General features: G+C 61.6%; 1 protein-coding gene across 1 annotated transcript in view; it reads right to left on the bottom strand.

The window, feature by feature from the left end:
• Nucleotides 1–239: 239 nt before the first annotated feature.
• Nucleotides 240–23,065, bottom strand: part of TPO (thyroid peroxidase) — a 30,797-nt gene continuing 7,971 nt past the window's right edge. The window contains 13 exon segments of the mRNA XM_006910402.1: nucleotides 240–390; nucleotides 1,158–1,241; nucleotides 1,744–1,843; nucleotides 3,409–3,540; nucleotides 5,702–5,872; nucleotides 7,772–7,980; nucleotides 8,802–9,039; nucleotides 11,974–12,144; nucleotides 12,772–13,030; nucleotides 16,532–17,004; nucleotides 17,007–17,034; nucleotides 17,987–18,193; nucleotides 18,618–18,747. Of these exon segments, the coding sequence (XP_006910464.1) occupies nucleotides 240–390; nucleotides 1,158–1,241; nucleotides 1,744–1,843; nucleotides 3,409–3,540; nucleotides 5,702–5,872; nucleotides 7,772–7,980; nucleotides 8,802–9,039; nucleotides 11,974–12,144; nucleotides 12,772–13,030; nucleotides 16,532–17,004; nucleotides 17,007–17,034; nucleotides 17,987–18,193; nucleotides 18,618–18,747 (2,353 nt within the window).

Genomic DNA, 23,065 nt, shown 5'->3' with positions numbered 1-23,065 from the left:
GGTGCTAGACTTGCCTTTATTTGGAAAATGGTCTCTGGGGATTTTGAAACATAAAACAGTTCTGAAGTATGTCACGCTTTTGAAACACATAGCTGTTTTCATTGTCCAGGTCGGTTTGTCCTGATCAGGCATTGGATGACGTGCAAGTGTCCTGCCACTCTGCCCGGCCACGGTCCTGGGAAGCTCGACCTCGGCTGCAGCCGTGTGCACTGGGCAGCGTGGGAGCGCTGACGGCCGCCTCAGTGAGGAAGGGCCGGCAGAGACCGCACGTCTTCCCGCCTCCCATTTTGGGAAGGGAGCTCCTGGCTCTGGGCCGGACCGTCTGTCCCTGGGTCAGCTGGGGGGTCGCGCTTGGTGACATGGGGCTTCCCCATGGAGCCGCCACGGGCCCTACGGGAGAGAAGTGACTTGAGCCACGACAAACAAGGCACCACGCCCATGCCCTGGGTCACAGTGCGGGCCGACGGGGCCTCTGTCCCCGGTGTGGGGATGGGCATGGTCTGTGCGTGGAGGGGACGGGGGCCTTGCTCCCGCAGGGCACCTGCGGTCTGTTTGGGAGGCTGGCGCTGTGACGGACGCCCCCACGACAGGCCCATCTTAGCCCTGAGCATCGCTAGGTCGGCCAGGCCCTTCCGTCTGGGACAAGCCCCGGGAGCAGAGTAGCGACTTTCTAACGCCACGTCACCTGGGGTCACGCACATAAGGTAAAGGTGGTAGAAAGTGGGTTTAGGTTGACCTTTCCCGCGCTGATCACCATCGTCTCCGTTTTGAAAACGGCGCAGTTTAAAAGCCACCGCTTTGTCCCCGCTCCTCTCCCGCCACCTTGGGCCAGCGCAAGGGGTGCCGTGGGCGGCGCCCTCAGCTGGCGGGGTTCCCAGGAGGGCGGCCCCCGCTTTGCCCAGGCCTGGCTTGGGTTCATCTCCACTTTCTCAAAGGAGGGTTAAATTCTGACGTGTCACTCTCCTCTTAAAACGGCTCGTCTGAGCAGAAAGCACACAGCAGGTGGCTGCAAACGGGGAGGGGACCGTGCCCTGCAGAGGTGCAGCAAAGGACCGTGTGTGGTCACAGCAGCACCCGAGCGTCTGCGGTGACCCCGGTCTTCACGGGAACGTGTGACGCCAGGAGCCTGCGTGGGAGTGCGCCACGTGACAGCTCACCTCCCAGGCCCGCCTGTGTCCCGAGGGCGTGCGGTCCTCCCATCGCTCTCTGTGACGGGCAGTGAGGATTCAGAGCCGTGTGACCTGCGGGCGACACCCAGTTAACACAAGCGCCCGCCTCACACACGCTTAGCCGTCGTGAATGCAGCTGTGAAGCACGCCGGCGGCCAGCTAGTCACCTGGGTCTTTTGCTTAGAACGGCCCCCTAAAGCTCACGGTCTCAGCAAGTGACTATGCAGCGCACACATGACCGTCGCCACAGCTGGTGACGTGACGACACTGCCCGCGTGGCCGTGGAGGCGGGAGGCGGTGACGGCCCCGTCACGGCATGAGCATGGCCCAGGGCCACGGGCTTAGCCGCCCCCCACCGAGACAAGGAAGTCTCACTGCGACCGCTTCTTGCCGCCACGGACCCGCCGTTGCCGACGCCACGGCAGACTCGACCCCTGTGGTGTGAGCGGGCACCCTACTTTCGTCGCTCGAAGCACTGCACAGCATCTGCGTCCGCCCTGGGAAGACCAGCGCGTCCTCCAGCCCAGCCCGCCGGCCAGGAAGTGGGCCCCAGCCACGGACGAGGGCGACTTACCACCTGCAAATCACCGTCCAGGTGAGGCCTGCCAGGCTGCCGACGAGCAGAGCGCCCAACGCGATGGACACCAAGGACGCCTTTGGGAGCCTCCCGGAGTCTGGGGTAAGAACAGGCCAGTTAGGGAGCCCACCAGCCCAGGGCAGAGGCCGGCGTGCACGGCCCGACCCCGAGCCCACTCCGGTCCTGGGCCAGGCCCACCCGTGACAGCACGACGCCCTGAGGAGCACGAATCTTTCTGGAAGCAGCATCTGTACAGACAGGCCACCCCCACTCTGGAGTGTGAGGTGAGGGGGCAGCTTGCCAAACAGATGGGAACCTTGTCCTTCTCCAGGTGACATCGTGGCCCACTCTTCCCCCCGGGAGAGCATCCCCAGTGCTGAGATCCTGGGGACCCCGGAATGCCCCTGGTGGGGCAGATACTGGGTGCGCAGCGGCCGTGACGGGCGGTCAGGCGGGAGCCGGGCGCCGATGAATTTTCACGCGCTGCTGCCTGTGTCGGGCACAGGCCAGGTGGAGGTGCCAGCGGTCAGGACGCACTGTCACGTCCGTGGTGCTTGGAGCCCAGGGGCCGGCCTTGGGAACAAGACGGCAGTGGGCTCCCAGCTCAGGCGTGAGTGTCCATCCCAGGAGACCTGAGCAGGGCCGGTGGGAACCAGAGCACGAGGAGCCTCGGCCAGACGGGCGCGAGCAGAGGGCGGAGGCCGCCCCGAGAGGGCGGGTAGGGGACCTCGGGGTGGCTCTCCCACACCGGACGCCTGCAAACATGAGGAGGAAGCCAGTGACTGCTCCAGCTCCTCACGTCCTAGGTCTGCACCGTCCACATGAGGTGTGGCCATCCGGGGCCAGCGGACTTTGGGCACACTGCCCCTTTGGCCACAGGTCATCGCAGCCGCCTGTGCAGGCGCCGGTCCCTGAGCGCTAGGGGGCGCTCACTCGGGGTTGCTGGCACAAGGCCAAGTGGTAGGCCTGGCGCCCCGCTTGGCCGGTCCCCTCCAGTGCGCACGGTCCCACTCATCACTGCCGACCGGCCCAGCGCGGAACAGGGCAGACACCTGATGGACACGTGGAGCCCACGGCCAGTGCTTGGGGACAGCGCAGCGGTTTTATGAGGGGCCTGGGTGAGGGAGACCCCCGCCTGGCCAAAGTGTGCTCGGGCCCCTCCAAGCCCTCTCCGCTCAGCCACTTCTCGCGAGTCCCCCGCCCCACGCCGCCAGGTCCGGTCCCTTCACAGCCGCCCTCGCTCTGCCCGTGAGGCCCCAGCTGTCTGCTGAGGTTCAGCTCTGTTCCATGCGGAGAGCTCCTTGCCCTGCTGTGCGGGGGCGGTGAACACCTGTTCTGCGTTGTGACAAGTGTCTGGCATAATTCTTCTCTCCTTCGCAGGAGCTAGAAGCCACGTTATGAACCCTACATCTGTGCCTGGGGGGCTGTGTGTCCCTGAGCCAGTCACCCAGCCTCTCTGTTCTGTGCGCTCAGCTCAGAGATGAGCCGCGGGGGTGACGGTGCCAGGGTCTGGAAGCCCATGTCCTCCTGCACCACCAGGCTCAAGGACGACTGGCAGTTCCTGCCCCGCCCGACACCAGAGACCGCGCGGAGGGAACACCCCCGAGGACGCGCGGCCGTCCCTGAGTGTGCGTGGGCTGTGCCCTCGGAGCACGGTCTCACCGACGCAGGTCCTGCCGTCCTCGCCCAGCACGTGAGGGTCTGTGCACTCGCAGCGGAAGCTGCCCCTGGTGTTCCGGCACCGGGCCGACGCGTGGCAGGGGGGGTCCGTCACGTCCTTGCACTCGTCGACATCTGTGCACAGTGCACGGGTCAGGACTGCCGCGCCGCACACCACCCGGCCGAGTCTCCCTTGGGCAGAGCGGCCCCGCCCCCTGGGCCAACGTGTCCCGGCCTTCCCCACCCAGGAGGAAGGGGACTGTCACCCCCGCGGTCGGGGGGCGCCTGCTGTCCCCCTCTGCTGAGGCCCATCCTCCCAGGTCACTTCCGACCACACCACTTCCCCGGCAGCACCCTGGGCATGTGACCCTCTGGCCCTGACACTGACCCCTAAGGCACCTTCGGTTCAGCTCAAAGTCATACTCAGGCATGAGCTGTGCCAGCCTGGGACCTGCGGCAGGGCCTCAAGCAGACGTGGCCGAGAGCCCCCCGGGGATCCGTCGTTCCCTTCACTGAGGGGGTCCCGCCGCATGTGGGACGGGAGGGTGTCAGCCCATTCCAGCAGACGGGTTTCGGCTCACACTTGGCACGGCTGGCCCTTGGCCTGCACCCGCCTGGGAACCACTGCCGTCCAGCTGGGCGTCAAGCGTGGTGCCCACCCGCAGAGCGCACACGAGCATCCTGCTGGCCCCGGTCTCCTGCGCAAGCCTGACCCCCGCAGCCTGGAGGCCCCGTTCCTACACAGCGTCTGCTAGCCTCTCCTTCCGGCCGGCTCCAGAGGCCAGCGGGACATCGGGGGATCTACGTCATGTTCCTAAGCACGCACATGAATGCGACACACTTAAATGTCACACACACGCATGTTCTCAGGTGGCCTCCAAGCGCCCGGGTGCTGGGACATGTGCCAGCCTTCACTGTGCGGCCAGGCCGGGCGCTGCCCTCTAGCCCGGGATCCAGAGATGACAGCAGTGACAACAGAAATGGCTCTGGCAAGTGGGTAGGGCCCTTCAGGTGACGGGAGCCGAGCAGACGCCAAGCTCGGAGCAGAGGAGAAGCTCTTGCGAGCCCTTTCCCATGTCCGGTGGAGAAGGGCATCTTCTGTGGGCGACTCTCACCACCCGTCTGTGCCCCGTGCTGCAGAACAAGGGGGGCTGGCGGGGACGAGAGGCGCGTGGGGCCCCACACGGGGGGGGGAGGTGCCCACTGGGCCTGGCCTTGTCACCGCACCACGAAAATCCCCGTCGTGTCTCGGGAACCTGTGGTTTCCCCTGGGGTGTGGGCTGGCGGCAGTCCCGCTGTGTGTGGCCACCAGGCACCCCACTCATCCCCAACCTGGTCCCCTGAGCTCTCACCCTTTCCTGTGGCTGCTGTGACGAGCGCCACAGGCTGGGGCCTTGAAGCAGGTTTTGCCAAGGCACACACAGGGCCTGGCAGAGCCCTTTCTGGCCTCGTCTCCCCTGGCTTGGTGGCGCTTGGTGTCCCCAGGCTGTGGCTGCCCCTCTCTGTCCTCTGTCCTCCCTCTGTGCCTCCTCTTCTCATAAGGACAGGGAATCAGGGGCCACCCGAAGACTTCACGTAACATGATCGCTCCTGCGAAGGCCTTGTCCCTCTAAGGTCCCATTCTCATGTGCTGGGGGCTGGGACTTCAATACACAGCTGGGGACACAACCTGCTGTTTCATTCCAGCTGTGGTCACTTTCTTCTTATCAGAAACCCGAGTAGAGGACGGTATGAGCTGTGGGCCTTCTGCGTGGCCAGGCAGCTCTCACAGGTGGACCCCAAGGGTCAGGGGACCCGTGCTGCCCAGTGTCCCTTTCCTCCCTCTCGGCGGGAGCGACTCGGCCCCTAGCCCCTCACCTGCGGCTCTGCGTGGCACTGTCCACACCTGGCTGCCCAATGCCCATTCCACACAGGCGAAAGGGAGGAGCCGGAGAGAGGGGCCGGGGGCACTGAGGACGCGAGGACACAGGCCTGGAGACGAGCTGACCCGGGTGGGCACCGATGCTTCCCACGGGGGCATCTGGATTCCTGTGAGAAACTGGCTCTGGAGCCTTTATACTACGTGTGACTTCTCTCCCTTTCCTGCCTGTCACCTGTGCGGCCCGTTTGACGTGACTGACGCTTCATCACCCGCAAAGATGTCAGCTTGGGGACGTGGTCGGCTAAGGAAGCCATGTTTGATTTCCATGCCAAAACCGTCCCCAGGGTGGCCGTCCCCAGAGATGCCTTTGGTGGGTGGCATTCCTCCTGAACTCACATCTGAAAGAGACAGTTCGGACGTGGTTAAGTGACTGACCTTTGCAGACGGGGGGCCGGGGGGCCCACCCCTGGGGGGTGCAAGCGGCTTGCTCGTGGCCTTGAACTGCGAACCCGTGCTGGCAGGCGAACACCAGCATGCGCCTTCCCGACGCGTTGCAGAGCACGAAGTCCCCATTGTCCACTCTCTCTGGGAGGCCACACGTGTCACCTGTGCATGGTTGGGAGGTGAAGCCAGTCGGACACATGCTGTCCTCCGCCTCCTCTCAGGACTGTCCCCACCCCGGACCTCACCAGGACTCCAGGTCCCACGTGTCCCTGTCCGATGCGCGGACAAAGCGGCTCCGCTGCCGGTGTGGACCGTCCACTGCACACAGCACAGCCCTGAGTTCTCCCTGCTCAGCTCCACCCTCTACCCAGCGCCCCGCTCCGAAGGCCCAGCAGTGCCTTGCGTGGCTTGTCACCCCGCTTGGAGGCCCGTCTGTGGCCGGTGACCCTGGACACCTTCAGGCTGATCGCCGGCTCCCACCCTGCCCGCCGCCTTCCATCCGAGGGCCTGGACGAGGACTGCCTCCCAGATACCGCGTGGCACCTGGTGTCTCGGCTTTAAGGGTGATCCGTACAGGTGGCGCTCATGGAGAAACCCGGACTCACGCCCTCTTCCTGAGTCCCCTCCTCCACCCCCACTGCCTTCCGCTCACACTGGACGTGGCCACGGCAGGGCTGGTAACCTGCGTTCGGCCCGCCCTCTGCTCATGAAGGACCCCGCCAGCCCCCACAAGGCTTCTCCTCTGGTCAGCCCTGCGGCTCACCCTCCAGGATGTCACTGGGTTCCACTCCTAGACCCTCTGACGGCGCCCACTGCCACCAGCTGGGGGCCAAGCCACCGTCTCTCTTCAAGGGCCTATCACAGCAGCTCCCCCGGTTCTGCCTGTGCTTGTACCAGCCCCGCCCACGTGTGCTCCCAGCTAGTAGCCAAGGGTCCCCCAAAAGGAGCAGCAGACATGGGTCTCCTCCTGAAACCCCACAGGCTGCGCCCTGCTCTGAGCGAAAGGGCCCCCCAGGGCCGAGGCCGGCTCACCTTTTGGTCCCCTCATGTCCTGTCACCCTCGCAGAGCTCCCGGGTGGTGGGTGCTCCCCCCAAGGGGATACTCTCCAACTCGTGGAGCTCCCCACCCATCACACCATGGTGCCCCCACATTCCATGGGGACAGGGTGCGCATTCAGACTGTTGCTTATTTGCCGGCTGTCTCCCTATGTAGTGTCAGTGCTGTGTGTGCAAGTGTGTGTGAGCGTACATGTGAGCGTGCCTGTGTGCGCGTACGTGTGTCTATGTGTGTATTTATCCCTACAAACGTGTCCCTGGCACCTGGAAAAGGGCCTGTCACATAGGAGGGGGCAATAAGTCCACCCTAAGCTCCTGCTTGGGGCCAGAGCGGCATTGTCCCCCAGGACAGAGCGGGCGGGTGGGTCGTGCTGAGTGTGACTGAGACTGTGACAGGGAATGAGACGCGTGTGACAGGCGTGTGCAGCGCGGCACTGCAGTGGAAGGCCTGGCAGTCTAGGCTGTCGCCTGCTAGCAGAGGGATCCGGAGGTCGTGACGTGACAGCTGCAGCCTCCGCTCTGCTGGAGTGAACCTCGGCCCAGCCTCGCGCTCCTCTCAGGGCCCCATGTTCTGCGACCAAGCGGCGGCCACTCAACGCGATCCTGAAAGCGTGTCATCCAACTTACTACCCCCCTCCCTTTCCCTGTCGGGACAGTAGCGAGCCTGTAGTTTTCTTGGGTTGTCACAGCTCAGTGGGCGCCACTGACGCCTGGCGGTAGACACCAAGCTGGCGCCGCATCCTACAGAGCACAGCACAGGCCCGAAACAGTGGGACCCCGGGTCGCCGCCGTGCCCCAAGCCCTCGCCGGGCACTGCACAGCACACAGGACGGCGCCTTCTACAGGGAGGGCCGAGGCTGGGACAAGCCCTCCCGGCCGCGGGGACGCCAGGCTCCGTCTCCTGTTACTTTCTCCAAACACGGCGACTGGAGGCCGCTGCCTTGAGAAACTATGCTCCGGGGTGGAATCCACAGGGGTGACATACGGTGACGAGGGCTCAGTTACCTGGGGGCGCGGCCTCCTTCCACGCTTCCAGGTCCAGGCCCGGGATGTCCTCACACGCCTCGAAGTCCCGGGGGAATTTCCCAAGCCGGAAGGCGTCGGCGGGCACGCGGGCGAGGCCGGTGTTGTCGCAGACGACCCGAGACAGAGAGTGCCTCCCCAGCTCCCGCTGCTGCGCCTCGGAGAACACGCCGCCGTTTTCCCACCAGAACCTCCGAAAGCGAGCACAGAGGGCCGGTGGCGCGAGCGCCGCCTTCCGCGTCGCTGCCCTCCCGCATCCCAGAGCTCTTCAAACCACACGAGCTTGGCGACGACGCGGTCCGCAGCCAGGGGCACCACGTTACTGGCCCCGGGCACCTCAACCGCCTGGAACGCTGCTGCTCGGAAAGTAACGATGCAGCCGTGCGGGGCGGGGGCGAGCTCGCGTGCCCCTCTCGAAGGGGCGTGAACACGCCAGCAGAAATCTGACTCGGGCACAGGGACCACGAAAAGGGGCGCACCGGGCGTGTCGGGCTTGCTTAGAGAGCGAGCTTTCCCGTGCTCGTCCACACCGCTCGCTCCCCCCAACTCGTCCTGGGCAGCTGCATGCGGACGCTGGGGCTGGACGTGGGGCGTGGGGGCTCCCCAGTCCTCCCAGGAACCCTCTGCTGGGGCTGGGGGTTGAGGGCCGAGGAGGTGGGGGACCCACTGGCCCCGCGCCCGGCCAGCCTCCGCCTCCCCAGGCCCCGCGGACACAGCCAGAGCATCTGAGGACAGGTGGCATCCCCAGGCATCTGAAATGTGATTTGTTCCTCGCACGATGCCCGCTTTTCCATGTGACGACGTGACGCGGCAAAGCCAGCAAGTGCTCAGGCATCAACGTGCTGAGAACAGAGTGCGCCGTGCTCATCTCACGGTTATAATAACCACTTCCCAGGGAGACAACATGCCAGGGCCACACGAGCAGGACCGATGGGGCCGGTGCTGCCACAGGAACCATGTGGCACAGCACCTCCTGTGTAGGCCTTAGGTGCGACTGGTCACAGGTACCTACCGGTCCCCGTCCCTCAGGGCCTTCATTTGCCTCCCAATGATGCATGCGAACAGAGGCCCTGTCCGGGCCCCGGGGAGGAAGCCCTCGGCCAGGCCGCCCAGCCAGACGTCGATGTTGTTAGGGTGCTTGTACAAGTCCCTCATCCTGTCGGCTGCGTCCCCGCTGGCCATGGCACTGCTCAGGGTGGCCCAAGTCTGCAGTCTGGGCAGGCCGCAGAACTCTCTCCACTCGTTGTAACCTGCACAGGGCACAGGGGCCACGGGCTCCGTCATGGGGCCTGAGTCTGCCCCCATCTATACCACTACTGCTTCGCCCACTCAACGTCGTGGCTACAGCCATGAAGTCTTGTCCCTAAGTGCCAACTACAAAGAAAGTGGCCATCACCCTGCCCTGTGGACGGGAGTGGGGGGCGGACAGTCCAGACATCAGGGTCTCACATAAAGTCCGGTCGCAAACAAGCGGGAGAGCCGCAGGGTGGCTCCAAACCCCGCCTGGGTCACATCACCTGCACCTGCACTTGGTTCTCGTCCCTACTGAGGGGCAGAGAGGCCGTCACCCACCCTGTTCACAGTACCGTGAGAGAGCACACGCATGCACACACGTACACACACATATGTGCCTATGCATATGCACACGCACGCACACATGCACACATGTGTGCACGGTGCACCCCCACACATATACACACATGCACAGGCAGACACGTGCACACACACACACAGACATGTGCACACGTGCACAGGCACATGCACATATACAGATACAACACACCCACACGCATGCGCACATGTGCACGTGTAGGCACATGCACATATGCAGATACACATGCACATACACACACATACACGATATACATGCGTACAGATACACGCATGTGCACAAACGCATGCACGCACATATACACACACGCACATAGGAAAGGTCGTAAATGGCTGCATCAGCCTGACCAACCCGTGTCCCCGTCCTCTCTGTTGCCAGGTGAGCCCCACGCCTGGCCCTGGTCCCCGCTTCCCCCAGGACCTGGAAGGGGCTCCCGTCCCTGGTCAGCCGTCCTTGCCGCCGCAGCGCCCCCTCCTCACACCGCCGTGTCCCCTCACCCCACCCATCCGGTCCGAGCACCGCCCCTTCCCGCAGTCACCGCCCCAAGGCCAGGTGGCGCGGCCCTCCCTCCGCGCACCCCACACGGGTGCAGGCCGAGTCCTCCGTGAGCGCCCACCATTCCCTGCTCATTCGTTCTGCCATCTGCAGCCCTTCCGCTGACACTGTGTCCCTCCCAGCACCGCACACAGTGCAGTCACGGCTGGGCTAGTCCTCGGGGATGCAGGGGCACTCGTGAGACAGGGCGTCGGGGCGCGGGCACACCCCCTGCTCCCATGAAGCAGACCAGCGGAAATCAGCAGCGGTTTTCCAGTTCGACTCGCGGGGGTGGGGGGCGCACGTCAGTGACAGAGGCGTGCAGAGCCAAGCGGGGGCCCTCCAGGTACGGGGAAGAAGGCAGCTCGGGAAAGCGTGCATCGGAGTGAAAGCCAAGCTCTCGGAACTGCTGGCAGAGGCCGGCGGGACTGGGAACGGCGGGGCCCACGGCTGTCGTTCACACCGCAGCGTGTGCACGCGCTGTCCGCGCGTCACGGCACCACAGCCCAGGTCACCCAGAACTACCAGGAAGCCGCCCGCCTCCACTCAACACCTGCCGTGGGTAGGGGGCTCTTAGGACTTGTGTCCTGTTCCCTAAGGGCCACCCGCCCGCTCTCGAGGCCTGGGCAAGCGGCTGCCTCCCTCAGGGCGATGCCTGCCTCCCAGCTAATGCCACAGTCCGTGCCGTGACCCACTTCTGGCCCAAGCATCACCCTCAAATGTCCCACGATCCAGTGAGTGACAGCACAGAAGCACTAACGGCTGATGTGGATAACGCTCCCAGCACCCGCCCCAGGGCGTGGAGACACCTCCGCTTCTTCACTGCGCGTTTGTGGGAAAAATGCATTATTTTCAGGATGGTTAAAACTCAAAATACTGAGCGAAACAAAGTTTCAAAATTCACGGGTGGGGGTGTTTCTACAGTAGTATAAACCAGCTTTAAGCGATTTTAAATAGTAAAAATAATAAAAATCTCTCACTTCCTGTGGGAGGTTGGAACACTTCATTCTACATAGGAAACCACGTGGTCTCCTTCCTCGCTGCTGAGAGGGGCGCGGCCATGCCCGTCTCCAGCTCTGGAGGGGAGGGTGCGGGAACCGATAGGGCCGCAGCTGCAGGGTGCCGAAGGCGGGGCTGCCGCAGAGGCCGCCAGGTGAGACAGCGGCGGGGAAGGACGGGGATTCCTTTGCGGAATCCACTCTGCGGCCTGAGAGGTAAACGAGCCGCTCTCACGGTGTGTGGGGTCGCGTGTTTATCCTCAGGATGTGCGTCTCGGCGAGCTCACGACCTGAGAGCCTCAGAGCTGAGCATCCGTCACACGCGTGGACGCGTCCATCGTCCACTTGCTGGACGAGAACTGGGCCCTGCCTGAACTCGTCCTCCAGGCTCCTTAGTGATTTTTTAGGTGAAGCTGATTCAGCCTCTCGGGGTTTGGGGGCTGGGGAGCTCACGCCTACGGGAGGTTTGGGGGGCCCTGGGCAGGGCGGGACTGGTTCCCGAGGTGGGGCTGGGTGAGCCACACACACCAGCGGAGCCCACATCACGTGAGGGGTCCCTGCCCTGCAGGGCTCATGGCGCCCGCGAGGGAAGCGGGTCTGCGCACAAAACCTGGAATCAGGCGCTGAGCCTCGGGCAGGCACTAAAGCTTGACCAGACGGCTGGACTCTGAGGCCCAAGGACAGGTGGCCTCACGGGGGAGGGCTATGGACGGGAGGTCGGAGGGGTGGGAGGCAGGAGCGGGAGGACACGGACCTGGCCTAAGGAGAGGATCTCTGCTCACAACGGTGGCAGGACCCTGGGCCAGCCGGCTAGCAACAGCCTGAGGCAGCGGGGCCAGGTGTGCAGGGCTCAGGTCAGGACGTGAGGAACAGACAGGGGTGGACTCTGAACACCTGCGCAGTCTGCCCAGGACGCTGCACCTCCCCCGCCCCCCACGATGCTCGCCCTAAGCCTCCGACAGAAGCGGCGGTGGCCACAGGCAGGTGGCTCCTGTGACAGCGGGGTGGGAGGCGGTGGGGAGGCCCGCGGCGCGGCTGACCTGGAAGCCCGTGGTCTCGGCCTCTCTGCAGGTTCAGCGATGCCAGGTCGAAGGTGCCAGGGCCCGGCGGCACGAAGAGCCTCTCGGTCAGCGCCTGGTTCATCAGCTGCCCCCACACCTGCAGCTTGGCTGGCCGTGCCAGAAGGCCCCTCACCACGGGGTCCAGGCCGCCTGGAAAACACCCCGGACCATGGCCAGCCTCCTCCCTGCTCCCAAGGACGCATGGCCCCACACTGCGCACCAGGCTTGTCCCTAACGAAGAGGTGATGGCCATCAAACACCAGGTTCCTGCAGAGGCGGGGAGGAACTCCACAGGGTGGGGAGCCCGGGCGACCTCCTCCCCTCCCTCCGGCCCGCGCCCAGTGGAGCCTGCCGCCATGGGCTGGAAGCTTCGGGGCAGAAAGAGGGGACACCAGGAAAGGGGGAAGGAGGAGTGAATTGGAACAGTTCTCCTGAACAACTGGTTCTCGAATGCAACCCAGCTGTCTCACTCTAAAGCTACGTGGTGCTGAGGGTGGCCGGGGGACGACACAATGACACAGGGGCACCGTTTACGATGTGCGGCATGAATGGTGACTTCTGCCCAGCAGGCGGAGGCCAGCGCACCTGCTACTCTCCAGGGACACCGAAGGTGTGAGGGGAAAGCGTTTCTGTCGCTTGACTCGGGCTTCTACAGGGTCTGAACACATTTACTCCCCCATAAACACTGACACCTGCCGTGTCTGGCCAGCTGCGTGTGAGGTCAGGGCGGCCAGGCGCCTCCCTGGGGAGGGAGGGACAGCAGGGTGGCGGGCGTACCTTCCTTGAGGAGCCTCCAGGGGCTGAAGAAGGCATCCTGCAGTGACAGCGGGGGCAGGCCGGGCTGCTCCTGGAAGCTGGCGTTCAGCCGCCTCACCACTGGGTGGACCGTGGTGTGGCCGAAGCGGAAGGCGGCCGTGGAGAACACGTTGGACACTGTGGGGTCCACGGTGGGGTCATAGCCCTTGTAGGGGCCCACGTGCTGCCCGAAGGCCTCGGGGCCCAGGATGCTGGGGACGTAGTCCCGCAACGTGATGATCTGCGAGGGAGAGGAGCACAGAGCTGCTGAGCAGGGGGCGTGGCAGCAGAGCCAGGTGCCAGCCCGGGGCGGGGAGGGAGGCCCCGGGTGCTGAGCTGGCCCCTTTCCTCGGTCTGAATTGTCCGTCAACTACTCGCTCTCTGTCAGAACCACAGAAATACGGTGATCACGGGACCATCGGGGGTTTCAACAGGGACCAAACTTGCATTCCTCGGTCTGAATTGTCCGTCAACTACTCGCTCTGTCAGAAGCACAGAAATACGGTGATCACAGGGCCATCGGGGGTTTCAACAGGGACCAAACTCGCGCTGTGGGTTATAGATGAGCCTAAACTCCCACTTCCTGTCCTGTCCTGTGAAGACACGTGGCATCATCTGGAAGGAGGACAGACAGTGCCTTTGTCCTCAGGTGACAGAGCAGGAAGGGCAGGAAGACAGCGCGCTGGTTTGAGCAGGCGACTGCACAGCTGCCGGCTGTGTCGGTGACCTCGGATCGAACTTCCCAGAGAGGGCTCTGCTTTTTAGTGGATTTTCATGGCTTCTACGTACGGGCTAACTACAGAGCCTTGTCCTCAGACGCTGATGGGGCTGCTGGGGGCCGGGGTGGCTCCTGACAAGGAAGGCACTCGGGGGGAACACACGTGGCCCCGGGCCCGGCCAGCGCAGACCCACTGCCTGGAGGTGACAGACAGTGACAGCGGCTCCCTCCCCATGAGCAGCTAACACCTGATGCTGCAAGCTCTTCACGGGATAAACTGAAGACTGGCAGAGCTGAGCGTCCCGTGGATGGTGACTCCTGATGCCATCACTGGCCTAGCGACGTCCACATGAGGCCTGGTCCCAGGGGACCACTGTACCAGAGTCCTGCTTTGCATTTAACAGCATTTTTTCAGCATCGACTTGGTTTAGAACTTAAAGAGAACATTTTGGTCAGTGAGTTGCATCTGAGAGGCGTGACCAGGGGGCATGCTCGCGCGGCCCAGCGTGTCGGGTCAAGGGTCAGGGAGATGAGCTGCCAGCATCCCGGGGCGTTTAAGTCACAGGATTTGCATGCTTGTGACGCGTTCCTCCTGGACGACGAGATGCGTCTTCTCAGTGTGATGTGGTGCTTTGTAGGAGCGTGGAGGAAGTAGCGGGGCCTGGAGCATGGCAGCTGTCCCCGCTGGTGGGCAGGCGACACCCGGACAGACATGAGGGACAGGCCCCGTGTGGGGTTTCTCGGCTGATGCGAGGGAAGCCCCCAGGCCCTCCATCAGCGTCCGAGGCACTTGCAACTTCACTCGCAGGAACGGCCCCTCAAGCCCAGGTGCAAACGTGGCAGGGGGCCTCAGGTGAGCATGGCCTGGCTCCAGCACGGGGGCGACCACTGCCTCTCACTCATGTTCTTCTGTGGCGTCTCCTCCCCACAGCAGACGGGGACCGGCCTCCCTCTGCCGCACCAGGGGACAGGCGACAACTGTAAATCCAAGTATAAAGGTTTCGATGATGCCTCTTCCCTTTCTCCTTACCCGAAGTTCAGCTGGTGCTCCCCAGGGTGGCAGCACGCACGGTGGCACCGGAATCCTGAAAGCACGTGCCGCCACACGCCTCTCGTGCCCGAAGGGCTGCTACGGAGCAGACCGAGTCCCCTCGCCAGGCACGTGCCGTGTTCCTGCTTCTCCACTACTTCCTCACGACCTGGTCTGAGGAGCAACTATGATGCCGCTGAACCGTCTGTGACTGTCCCGTGGAAGGCAGTGCCACTTCTGGCCAGCGGCCATGAGCACGAGTGCCCCGCTGCCCTGCGGGGCTTCCATGCAGCTCCTCTTCACACGCTCTGGCGTGTCCTCGCTCAGTCACGTGGGTGGGGTTTCAGGTCCCCGCCTCTCGGCTCCTCTCCTGAAGGCGGTGGCGCCTGCTCCCTTCTCCCTGCTGCTGCCCGTCTGGCCTGGCTCGCCCGGCCTCTGGCTCCACAGTTGCCACAGATACTGCCAGGCCTGGCGACTGGACCTCTGTGCCCTTCAGGCCTGTGTCCCAGGGGACAGGCACCAACTGTGCCTGAAGGATGGTCAAGCAGCAGCCCCTACCCAAGGGACCCGGGATGGGCCATGTGTGTCCTGTGTCCCGCGCTGGTCTCCTGAGGGGCTGCTGCCCCCAGGATTGGGAGGTCAGATGGTGTCTGGTGAGCGACTTGACTTTTACTTAAACCGAGACGAGGATCCGGTCGTGTTCTATGGCGGTCTTCCGGGTTTGCTCCAATCCCCCTGGCAGATCCCCATGGTCACCTTCCTTTTGGCAATGTCACTGATCCCGTCTGCCCCCACCTCTCCAGGGACGGCTCAGGTCAGTGACGAAGCTCAGTGAGAAAACTGGCCCAGCCAGACTTTGCTGGTGTCGGGCGCCTGCCTTCCACGCCAGCTCCTGCACCCACCCCCGACACAGACACACACACACACCACACATATACACCACATACACCACACACAAACATACACACCACACACACCACACACAAACATACGCACCACACACACATACACACCACACACACCACACAGCCCGCCACACGGAAACACACCACACATACCACACACAAACATACACACCACACACACCACACACAAACATACGCACCACACACACATACACACCACACACACCACACAGCCCCCCACACAGAAACACACCACACATTCCCACATGGAAACACACACCTAACACATACACACCACACACACCCATACATACCACACACAAACATACACACCACATATACCACACACAAACATACACATCACACACACACACATACCACACAGGCCCCCACACAGAAAAACACCACACACTCCCACACGGAAACACACCACACACACACCACATAATACACGCACAGAAACACACACACCAGATGCCACGTACACCACACATACCTCACACACGCCCCCAGACGAAAACACATACCATACACGTACCCCACACAGAAACATACCGCATACATCCCCGCGTAGACACACACCCCACACGCACCAAACACACCCCACACGTAACACCCGCCACACACACAGCGCCAAGAGGAAACTGCCGATGTCCTAAGTTGACCTGCAGGCAGCCGGCGGGCAGGAGAAGAGCCAGGAGCTGCCGGGGTGACCAGAACTGGCCACCTGACACGTCACCCAAGGTCCTGATCCCGATCCCACGTGAAAAATCATCGTAACCAGGGAAGAATTAAAACAGACTCTCATTTAACTTGCTAATGGGCAAAGCGCACACAGGTCGCTTCCCTCTCCGCCTTCTCCTGTCTCCAAAATACGTCCGCACACAAAGCCGCCGACCCGGTGGACGCGCGCTGAGGACGGGCGTGGTGAGGCTCCGCCGAGCACCGGGCGAGCAGGCGCCGGGTGGCTGCAGACGGGCTGCACCCGTGACCCCCGGTGCAGCTGTGGCTGCTGCCAGTCGCCCCAGGGCACGGGACCTCAGAGGAGGGGTCCGACAGAGTCCCCCACCCGCCCCGCGGCTCGCGCACCTGGTGCAGGGCGCCCACGACCTTGCGGGCCTCCTGGTAGGCGGAGTCGGCGCTCCAGTGCGGGTTCAGGGCCTTGAGCGCGGTGGCCAGGCGGTTGTGCTCACGCAGCCACAGCGTGTGCAGGGCCGCCAGGGAGGGGGCCTCGCTGGCGCGGCCGTCCCCTGCCAGGAAGCAGGGGCTGCGGCCCTGGGTGCCCGGCTCGGGGGTGCAGGCCAAGGGCGCGCCTGGCGGCGGGAAGGGCAGGTAGGCGCGGCCGTGGTCCCGGTGTCGTGCGTTGACCAGCAGCAGCCCCTCGGCGCTGGTCCAGTTCCGCAGCTGCTTCTCCGAGGCCGGCGAGCTGCCGTACACGGTGGACGCGTCCAGGAAGGAGGTCAAGCCGTTCATCTGCTGCCGCGGGTTGGCCGCGGACAGGTTGCCGAAGAAGGCGCCCTGGGCCCCGGTGCCGCAGGCGGCCGACGACCGGTAGAAGGGCACCCGGCGGCCGGCGAGGCGTTGGCGGGGAGCTGCGGGGAAGGGCGCTCAGCTCACCCTGGGCTCTCGGTGGCGCCCTCTCCACAGACGCTAGGAGCCCCAGCTGGCCAGACCCAGGACACCGCATGTCCGCCCTCAGTCCAGGCCCGTCGCACCCTCTGGGCAAGGTGCCAAGTGGTTTGCGCGGCCCGGTGCCATCGTGCTGCTCATCACCCTGTCCCCAACGTGGCTCTCCTTCCAGCCTCTTTTGCTTCCCGCCTCCCTGCGGGGGCCCCCTCTGCACAGCCTGCCCGGGTGGCCTAACTGCCGGCTCTCTTACTGGCCGCCCCAAGCACAGCTCGGCGTGGACAGAACAGCTGCAGCGAAGGTTTCTGGGAACGTCGGCGAGGACGGAGGCCCCAAATAATGAGACCCATCTGAAACAGTCTTCCCTCCTCGGCAGAGTGGCCGAAACTGACTGCGGAATTCTGCAGCGTCTTTCGGGATTCTAGGCCCTCACTCCAAAGCTACAGGCCTCTCCCCGGTGGCTTGTCAGCCAGGTGTGCACAGGCACACCAACACTGAGGTCTGACTATGTCAGCTTCGTTATTTGTGACACCACCACAGCAACAAAGCTGAAAACTACTTAAATGCTCGTTAAGAAGTCAATTGGCTGAATGAGGTACAACGCGACACACAATGGGCATCAAGACAAACCACCCACGTCCAGTCCATTTACTGACATAGAGAGAAGGACACGAACTATTGCTGAGCAGCCCAGGTCCAGGACGATGTGGGCACGGCCCACGTGGGTGTAAACGAAGCCCACACACACATGCATCTATCACCTGCACACGTGTGCACAGGTCATTTACAGTGGGATGCATGGGACAGTCTTAACAGCTGTTCCCATTACCCCAGGAAAGGACAAAGGAACTTCTGTTCGGTTTTTTTAAATGGCATCTACCAGTTTCATGATAAAAATAAAAACTGGAGAAGTTCTACCTGTATGGGAAAGCATGGGTTTCGGTTCTCACAGGTCAGCTGGCAATCCGCCCCTCCCCCGAATGGAGCTTCACTGACACTCTGAGGTGTGAAGGCAATGTCGTGACCGATATACTGTCCCCACGCCATCAGCATATCAGTGTACTGGTCATCCTCTGTGACAGCCTCATTGGAAACTTCAATAACTTGTCTTGTCACCTCTCGCACCTGGATGAGGAAAGAGTTAGGTGGATTAGGTTTGAGTTAGGCGGATTAGGTTAGGTTTGAGGCAACTAATTTGCCCCGAAAGTAGGGTGGCCATCGTCGCCTTTGCATAAATGAGTGACCCACTTAACTGGCAAGCGTCTCTGAACAGCCCAGTCCTCCACGTGCGAGCACAGGGTCTATCGGAACCGCGGAGGTTGTAAAGGGCACAGCGTTAGCCGGGCCTCAGTCTAAACCTGCATCATCCCCCTGGAGAGCTGGTGAGATGTGATCCCCCACCTTGCAGGGGGGCGAGGTCCCAGGATTCAGGTCAGCGCCCACCCGCGGGGAGCCCGCTCTGTGGGCCAGGTGCCGTGAAGGAGGGCTTCCTCCAGCACCACGGGGACCCAACCCCCGTACAGTCCACGCGGCCTTCTGGGGTACCGACCGGGGGCAGGGGGACACCGTGGTACAGGAAGTGGGGGTTCCAGCCTCTGGGCTCACTGATGCCGTCCTCGTAGACGGGGGGCAGCCATCTCGCCAGGGCCGTGTTGGAGGCGCCCCACCTGGGGTGGTCTCTGCAGAAACAAGCGAGTGCACGCATGAGCTGGGGACAGCAGGGCAGGTGGCCGCAGCCTGCGTGCGGCGAACCATCCGAGGCCAGTGGGTGAAGCTGGGCTCCGGACTGGTCCTGCCTCACACCGGCGGCCGCGAGGCTCTAGGGATGTTGGACATGGGGGTCTGGAGGTCACGCACCCTCAGCCTGAGACACCCTGGCACTGGGGCGTCCTTCCGCCTGCCCTGTCCAACAGCCTTCCCCTCTTCTCCCATCCCCGCCAGGTGTCGCCCTGTGGGCCATGCAGCGGGTCCCTGCCGGGAGGAGAGACGCAGAGGGCTGCCCCCCCGACGGAGAGGCCGACGGGAGTGCCGCTGTGTCTGACTTCTGTTCACAGCGCCACACAGTGTGCCGGGCGCTGTGCCTTGTCCTGTCTAATAGACTGTCCCCGAGCTCAGAGTTTCTGCCAGCAACATGGTTTGCTGTGACGTGCCGAGATGTTCTGAATTCGTAAGTAAGATGGCCATCAAGGGCGCGTGTGCTCATACGTTCATCTGAAGGAAACACGTCAGGTGTCTTCCGAGAGCCACGAACCGTACTGGATGGAGCCGGCGGAGGGGATCGGCAGGTTGGGCGAGATGGCAGTTCTCCACACACAGATTGATCTGCAAATTCTTCCTATCAGTCAAACTATATTTTGTCAAAGATATAAAATGCACGATGAGGCAAAGCTGTGTTTGATAACATTTTGATCTACTTCTGAGCAGATCGTGGCAAGGAAGTCACCTCTCAGTAAAATCACAGGTGTAATTAAGAGTGATGTAATAGGTCCTGGAAAACTTTCCAGAAATTGAGAAAATAAGAGTAATGACTAGTAACTAATCCTTGTGCAAATCAGATGCTTTCGAATTTTTGCTATAAAAAAGAATCGAAGGACAGCCTGATTGAGTTGTTTGCTGACAGATCAATAAAAGTAATTTTAGTGGTATGTCTTCATACATTCCTTTTCTGCTATGTCTCAGAAAGGATTTCGAGGATTAGCTTCCATCACTGTAACTAAACTTCTGTTCCTGGCCATCTGTCTACAGGGTACCTAACGCGCACACCTACAGAGGTGGGACAGGCCGAGGATCGCTGCTGGCTCTGCCTCCCTCTCCAGTAAGGAAGGCAACCATCTAATTCACAGTCCACAGTGGAATGCCTCGAGGGTGAAGGGGATACCATAAAAGATGAACAAGGAGCTAAGTGGAACGTTCCAACCATCTCATCAATAAGTTAATTCCAATAAAAATATATCTCTATGTTTAATAATTACTTATCGACATTTGTGCTGATTTGATCAATCGTGTCCTTGTAGTAGTTGTAAAAATAATCTCCATCTTGAAGAAAACAATGAACACTTAGGCCCTTATGCTCTGTGGAAACGTTCTAAACATGAAATTTCAACTTACAATATACGTAACATACGTAAAATAAATATCTGAACATGTAAACGTATAACTACATAAATATATAAAAATAAGTAAAAATAATTACATAAAAATAAGATATCAAATTTTATAAACTTACAGAGCATACATAAAGTAATGGAATACGTAAAAGGGGAAAATAAAAGACCTTCAATTATAAAATATCCTACACTTGAAAAAAACGGTAGCTGAATTAGAATGGAACGATCAGTTCAAAGAACCAAAAAGAAATTTTATATTAAGAAAAACCGTGTTCTGCTTTTAGAAAACGGGTTACTTTGGGTACAGACTGCGGCAGGTACGTGCGCTGGCATTTCTCCCCGAGCCCACGTGGGAACACCCGGCAGGCGGGCGTTTCCTTGGCGACTGCACGGTCTTTGCATGAAGGGAGAAGGGTGCGAGTTGTGAGTTCGCAGCAGACAAGCAGTGCTGGGCTCCTTGGGGTCACGTGGCAGGACCGTCTGAATCGGCAAAGGTTCGCGTCTAGATGTTTTAAGGCCCCGCCCGGCATCTGGTGTGCGGACCCGAGAGCACGTGGGGCGACAGGCGGAGTGCTTTCTCAACACTTCACGTGTTTGCAAATATGTGAGAGTAAAAATTTACTTGCTTGGTTTTGGCACTAAATTATTATTATTTTTTACACAATTAAAACATTTTGAATACAGCTGACATACAGCATTGTGCTGGTTCCAGGTGCGCAGTGGTGATTGGACACCTGTAGTCCTACGCGATGACCGCCTGGTAAGCCTCGTGCCCACCTGGCTCCGTGTGTGGTTGTCACCACGTCACTGCTCAGTCGACACTACAGCATCGCCAACCCTAGGGACATGACATTGCAGGTTGTTCTATGCTGGGGTGATGGGTAGGACACGCCCAAGCTCCGTCTGTGATCCGGGCAGCCCAGAGTCAGCATGTCTCACAGCCATGGACAGAGCAGGGGGTGTTCTTCCTTCTGCGGGTCTCCTAGTGACACGCACGGTTCCTGACACTCGGGAGAAGGGACTTCGCTGCTACGGCTGCTCACGTCAGCGCTACGCCCTGCGGGAGCCACATCAGGAACGGTGTGGCCGCGGGCGGAGGTGGGCGCTGGCCGCATGTCCATGGGGACAGGGTGGGCAGCGCCTGTTGTCAGCACGTCATCACTGCCAGCACGCCAGAGCGGCTGCGTTTGCAAACGATGCGGGACAGCCCGGTTTTTCCCTAGCAGCGTGTCAGCGGGGAGACCAGCAGCCTCTCGCCAAGCATTCGGGTCCTTGCCGCCGGCTTGTCCTCCCTGAGGAGCCGCTCGCAGGTGCCGCCGTCCACCCCGTAAACAGCACTGGAACCTAACGGCCTGGGCAGCGACCTGTTTGCTGACTGGGTTCTGCATCAGCCTCTCGCAGGCCGGGGGGACAGCCTGGCAGCGCCCACACGCCCGGTGAACGCCCACAGCCACGGGGCCCTGGGACACTGTGCGCTAGATGCCAGTGGCCAGGAACTTGTGGCCTTCGTGCAGGCCCCCTGGGGCTTCAGGATGCTGCTCTTGGACATGGCTCACTTGTTACCGCAGACTCTCTGCTCCTAGTGGGGTCGACTTGTAGCACCATGTTGTCCCTTTATCAGATCTGGATGGGTGGCAGCTGACGAGTGCCCCAGCAGAGCCATCTCTGGGTGTCCTCCGGGGTACGGGCGCCTGCACTTCCACGGCAGCTCCAAGTAGCCGGGCTTCGCCAAGCCCCGCGGCCTCCCTCCCAGGTGTCATCACCGCAGGCCATGGGACACTCTGAATGCCAAGGGGAAAGGTGTTTCTGAAGTCCCGGCTTACAGTGAGCTGGGCACCAAAGCTCAGGACCACGGCTGGGAGACGCCGGCCAGGGTGTGTGCTTCCGGGTACAGATGTGGGGACGGGACACGCAGAGCCGTGCGGTGGCCTCGTCGGAAGGCAGCAGTGTCGCACGGGTTCTGGCCGAGAAGGAGCTTACAGCGACTGCGCGCCGGGATGAAGCTGGGAAGCTGGCTTCGCGCTCCTGCCGTAATACACTCTGTCCTACCTCCTCCCAGGCTCTGCGGTGAGGGGACCAGGGTGAGGCCCGTCTGCCCGTGTGCGGCGCACAGACCCCAGATGGCCCGAGGAAGGACTCGGATTCCAAAAGACACTTCGCGCTCTGCCGATGGCCCTGAGTGTGGGAGTGAGCATCAGGCCTCTGGCCAGCGAACCCACCTGTCTGGGAGGCGGGACCGGTGCTGGGCGACGGTGAGCTGGACGCTGGAACCCGTCCAGACGCTGAGGCACAGTTCTGTAGGTGGCGTGCATGCTGCAGCCTCCACAAGCCCTGAAAATCCGTTTATTCTGGTGCCACTTATGCCCATGCTGTGCTGTGACAGCTCATGTGAAAAGTGCTCTTGGGCCCACCCACTTCTCCTTAAGGACTAACGCACTGCCCTGGGCTTCAGGTGTCGGTGACAGTAAGTGACGTCCTGCCCCAAATGTGAGCTGTGGCAGCCCTGTGTCTAGCTGTGGTGTCGGCAGTTTGGGACTAAGTGCAGGTACGTCCCAAAGGAAGAGGCCTCTACAAGAAGGTCCGTTCCCATGAAGCTCACGAGGTGTCGTCACTGCACGACAAGGTCACGAATTTGGGTAAAAGACGAATGAGAAAAAAAGTGGCCTTGACTCTGACTGAAGGCAAACACCTACGAGAAAAGGAAAGTGGCGGGTCCCCTACCGTAAGGTGCACACGCGCCCGTAACCTGCGTGGATGACAGAACCGCACTTAAATGGACCTCGACAACATCTGGTCAAATTAACGTGGAAAATTACATACCAAATTAGACGTACACTGAGCTACATCCGCCCCCCGGCAGACGTGGGGTCGCGCCTGTAATCCAATGCTT

This window comes from Pteropus alecto, unplaced genomic scaffold (genome assembly GCF_000325575.1).
Source record: "Pteropus alecto unplaced genomic scaffold, ASM32557v1 scaffold61, whole genome shotgun sequence".
NCBI lineage: Eukaryota > Metazoa > Chordata > Mammalia > Chiroptera > Pteropodidae > Pteropus > Pteropus alecto.
This window is presented reverse-complemented; position numbering and strand designations above follow the sequence as displayed.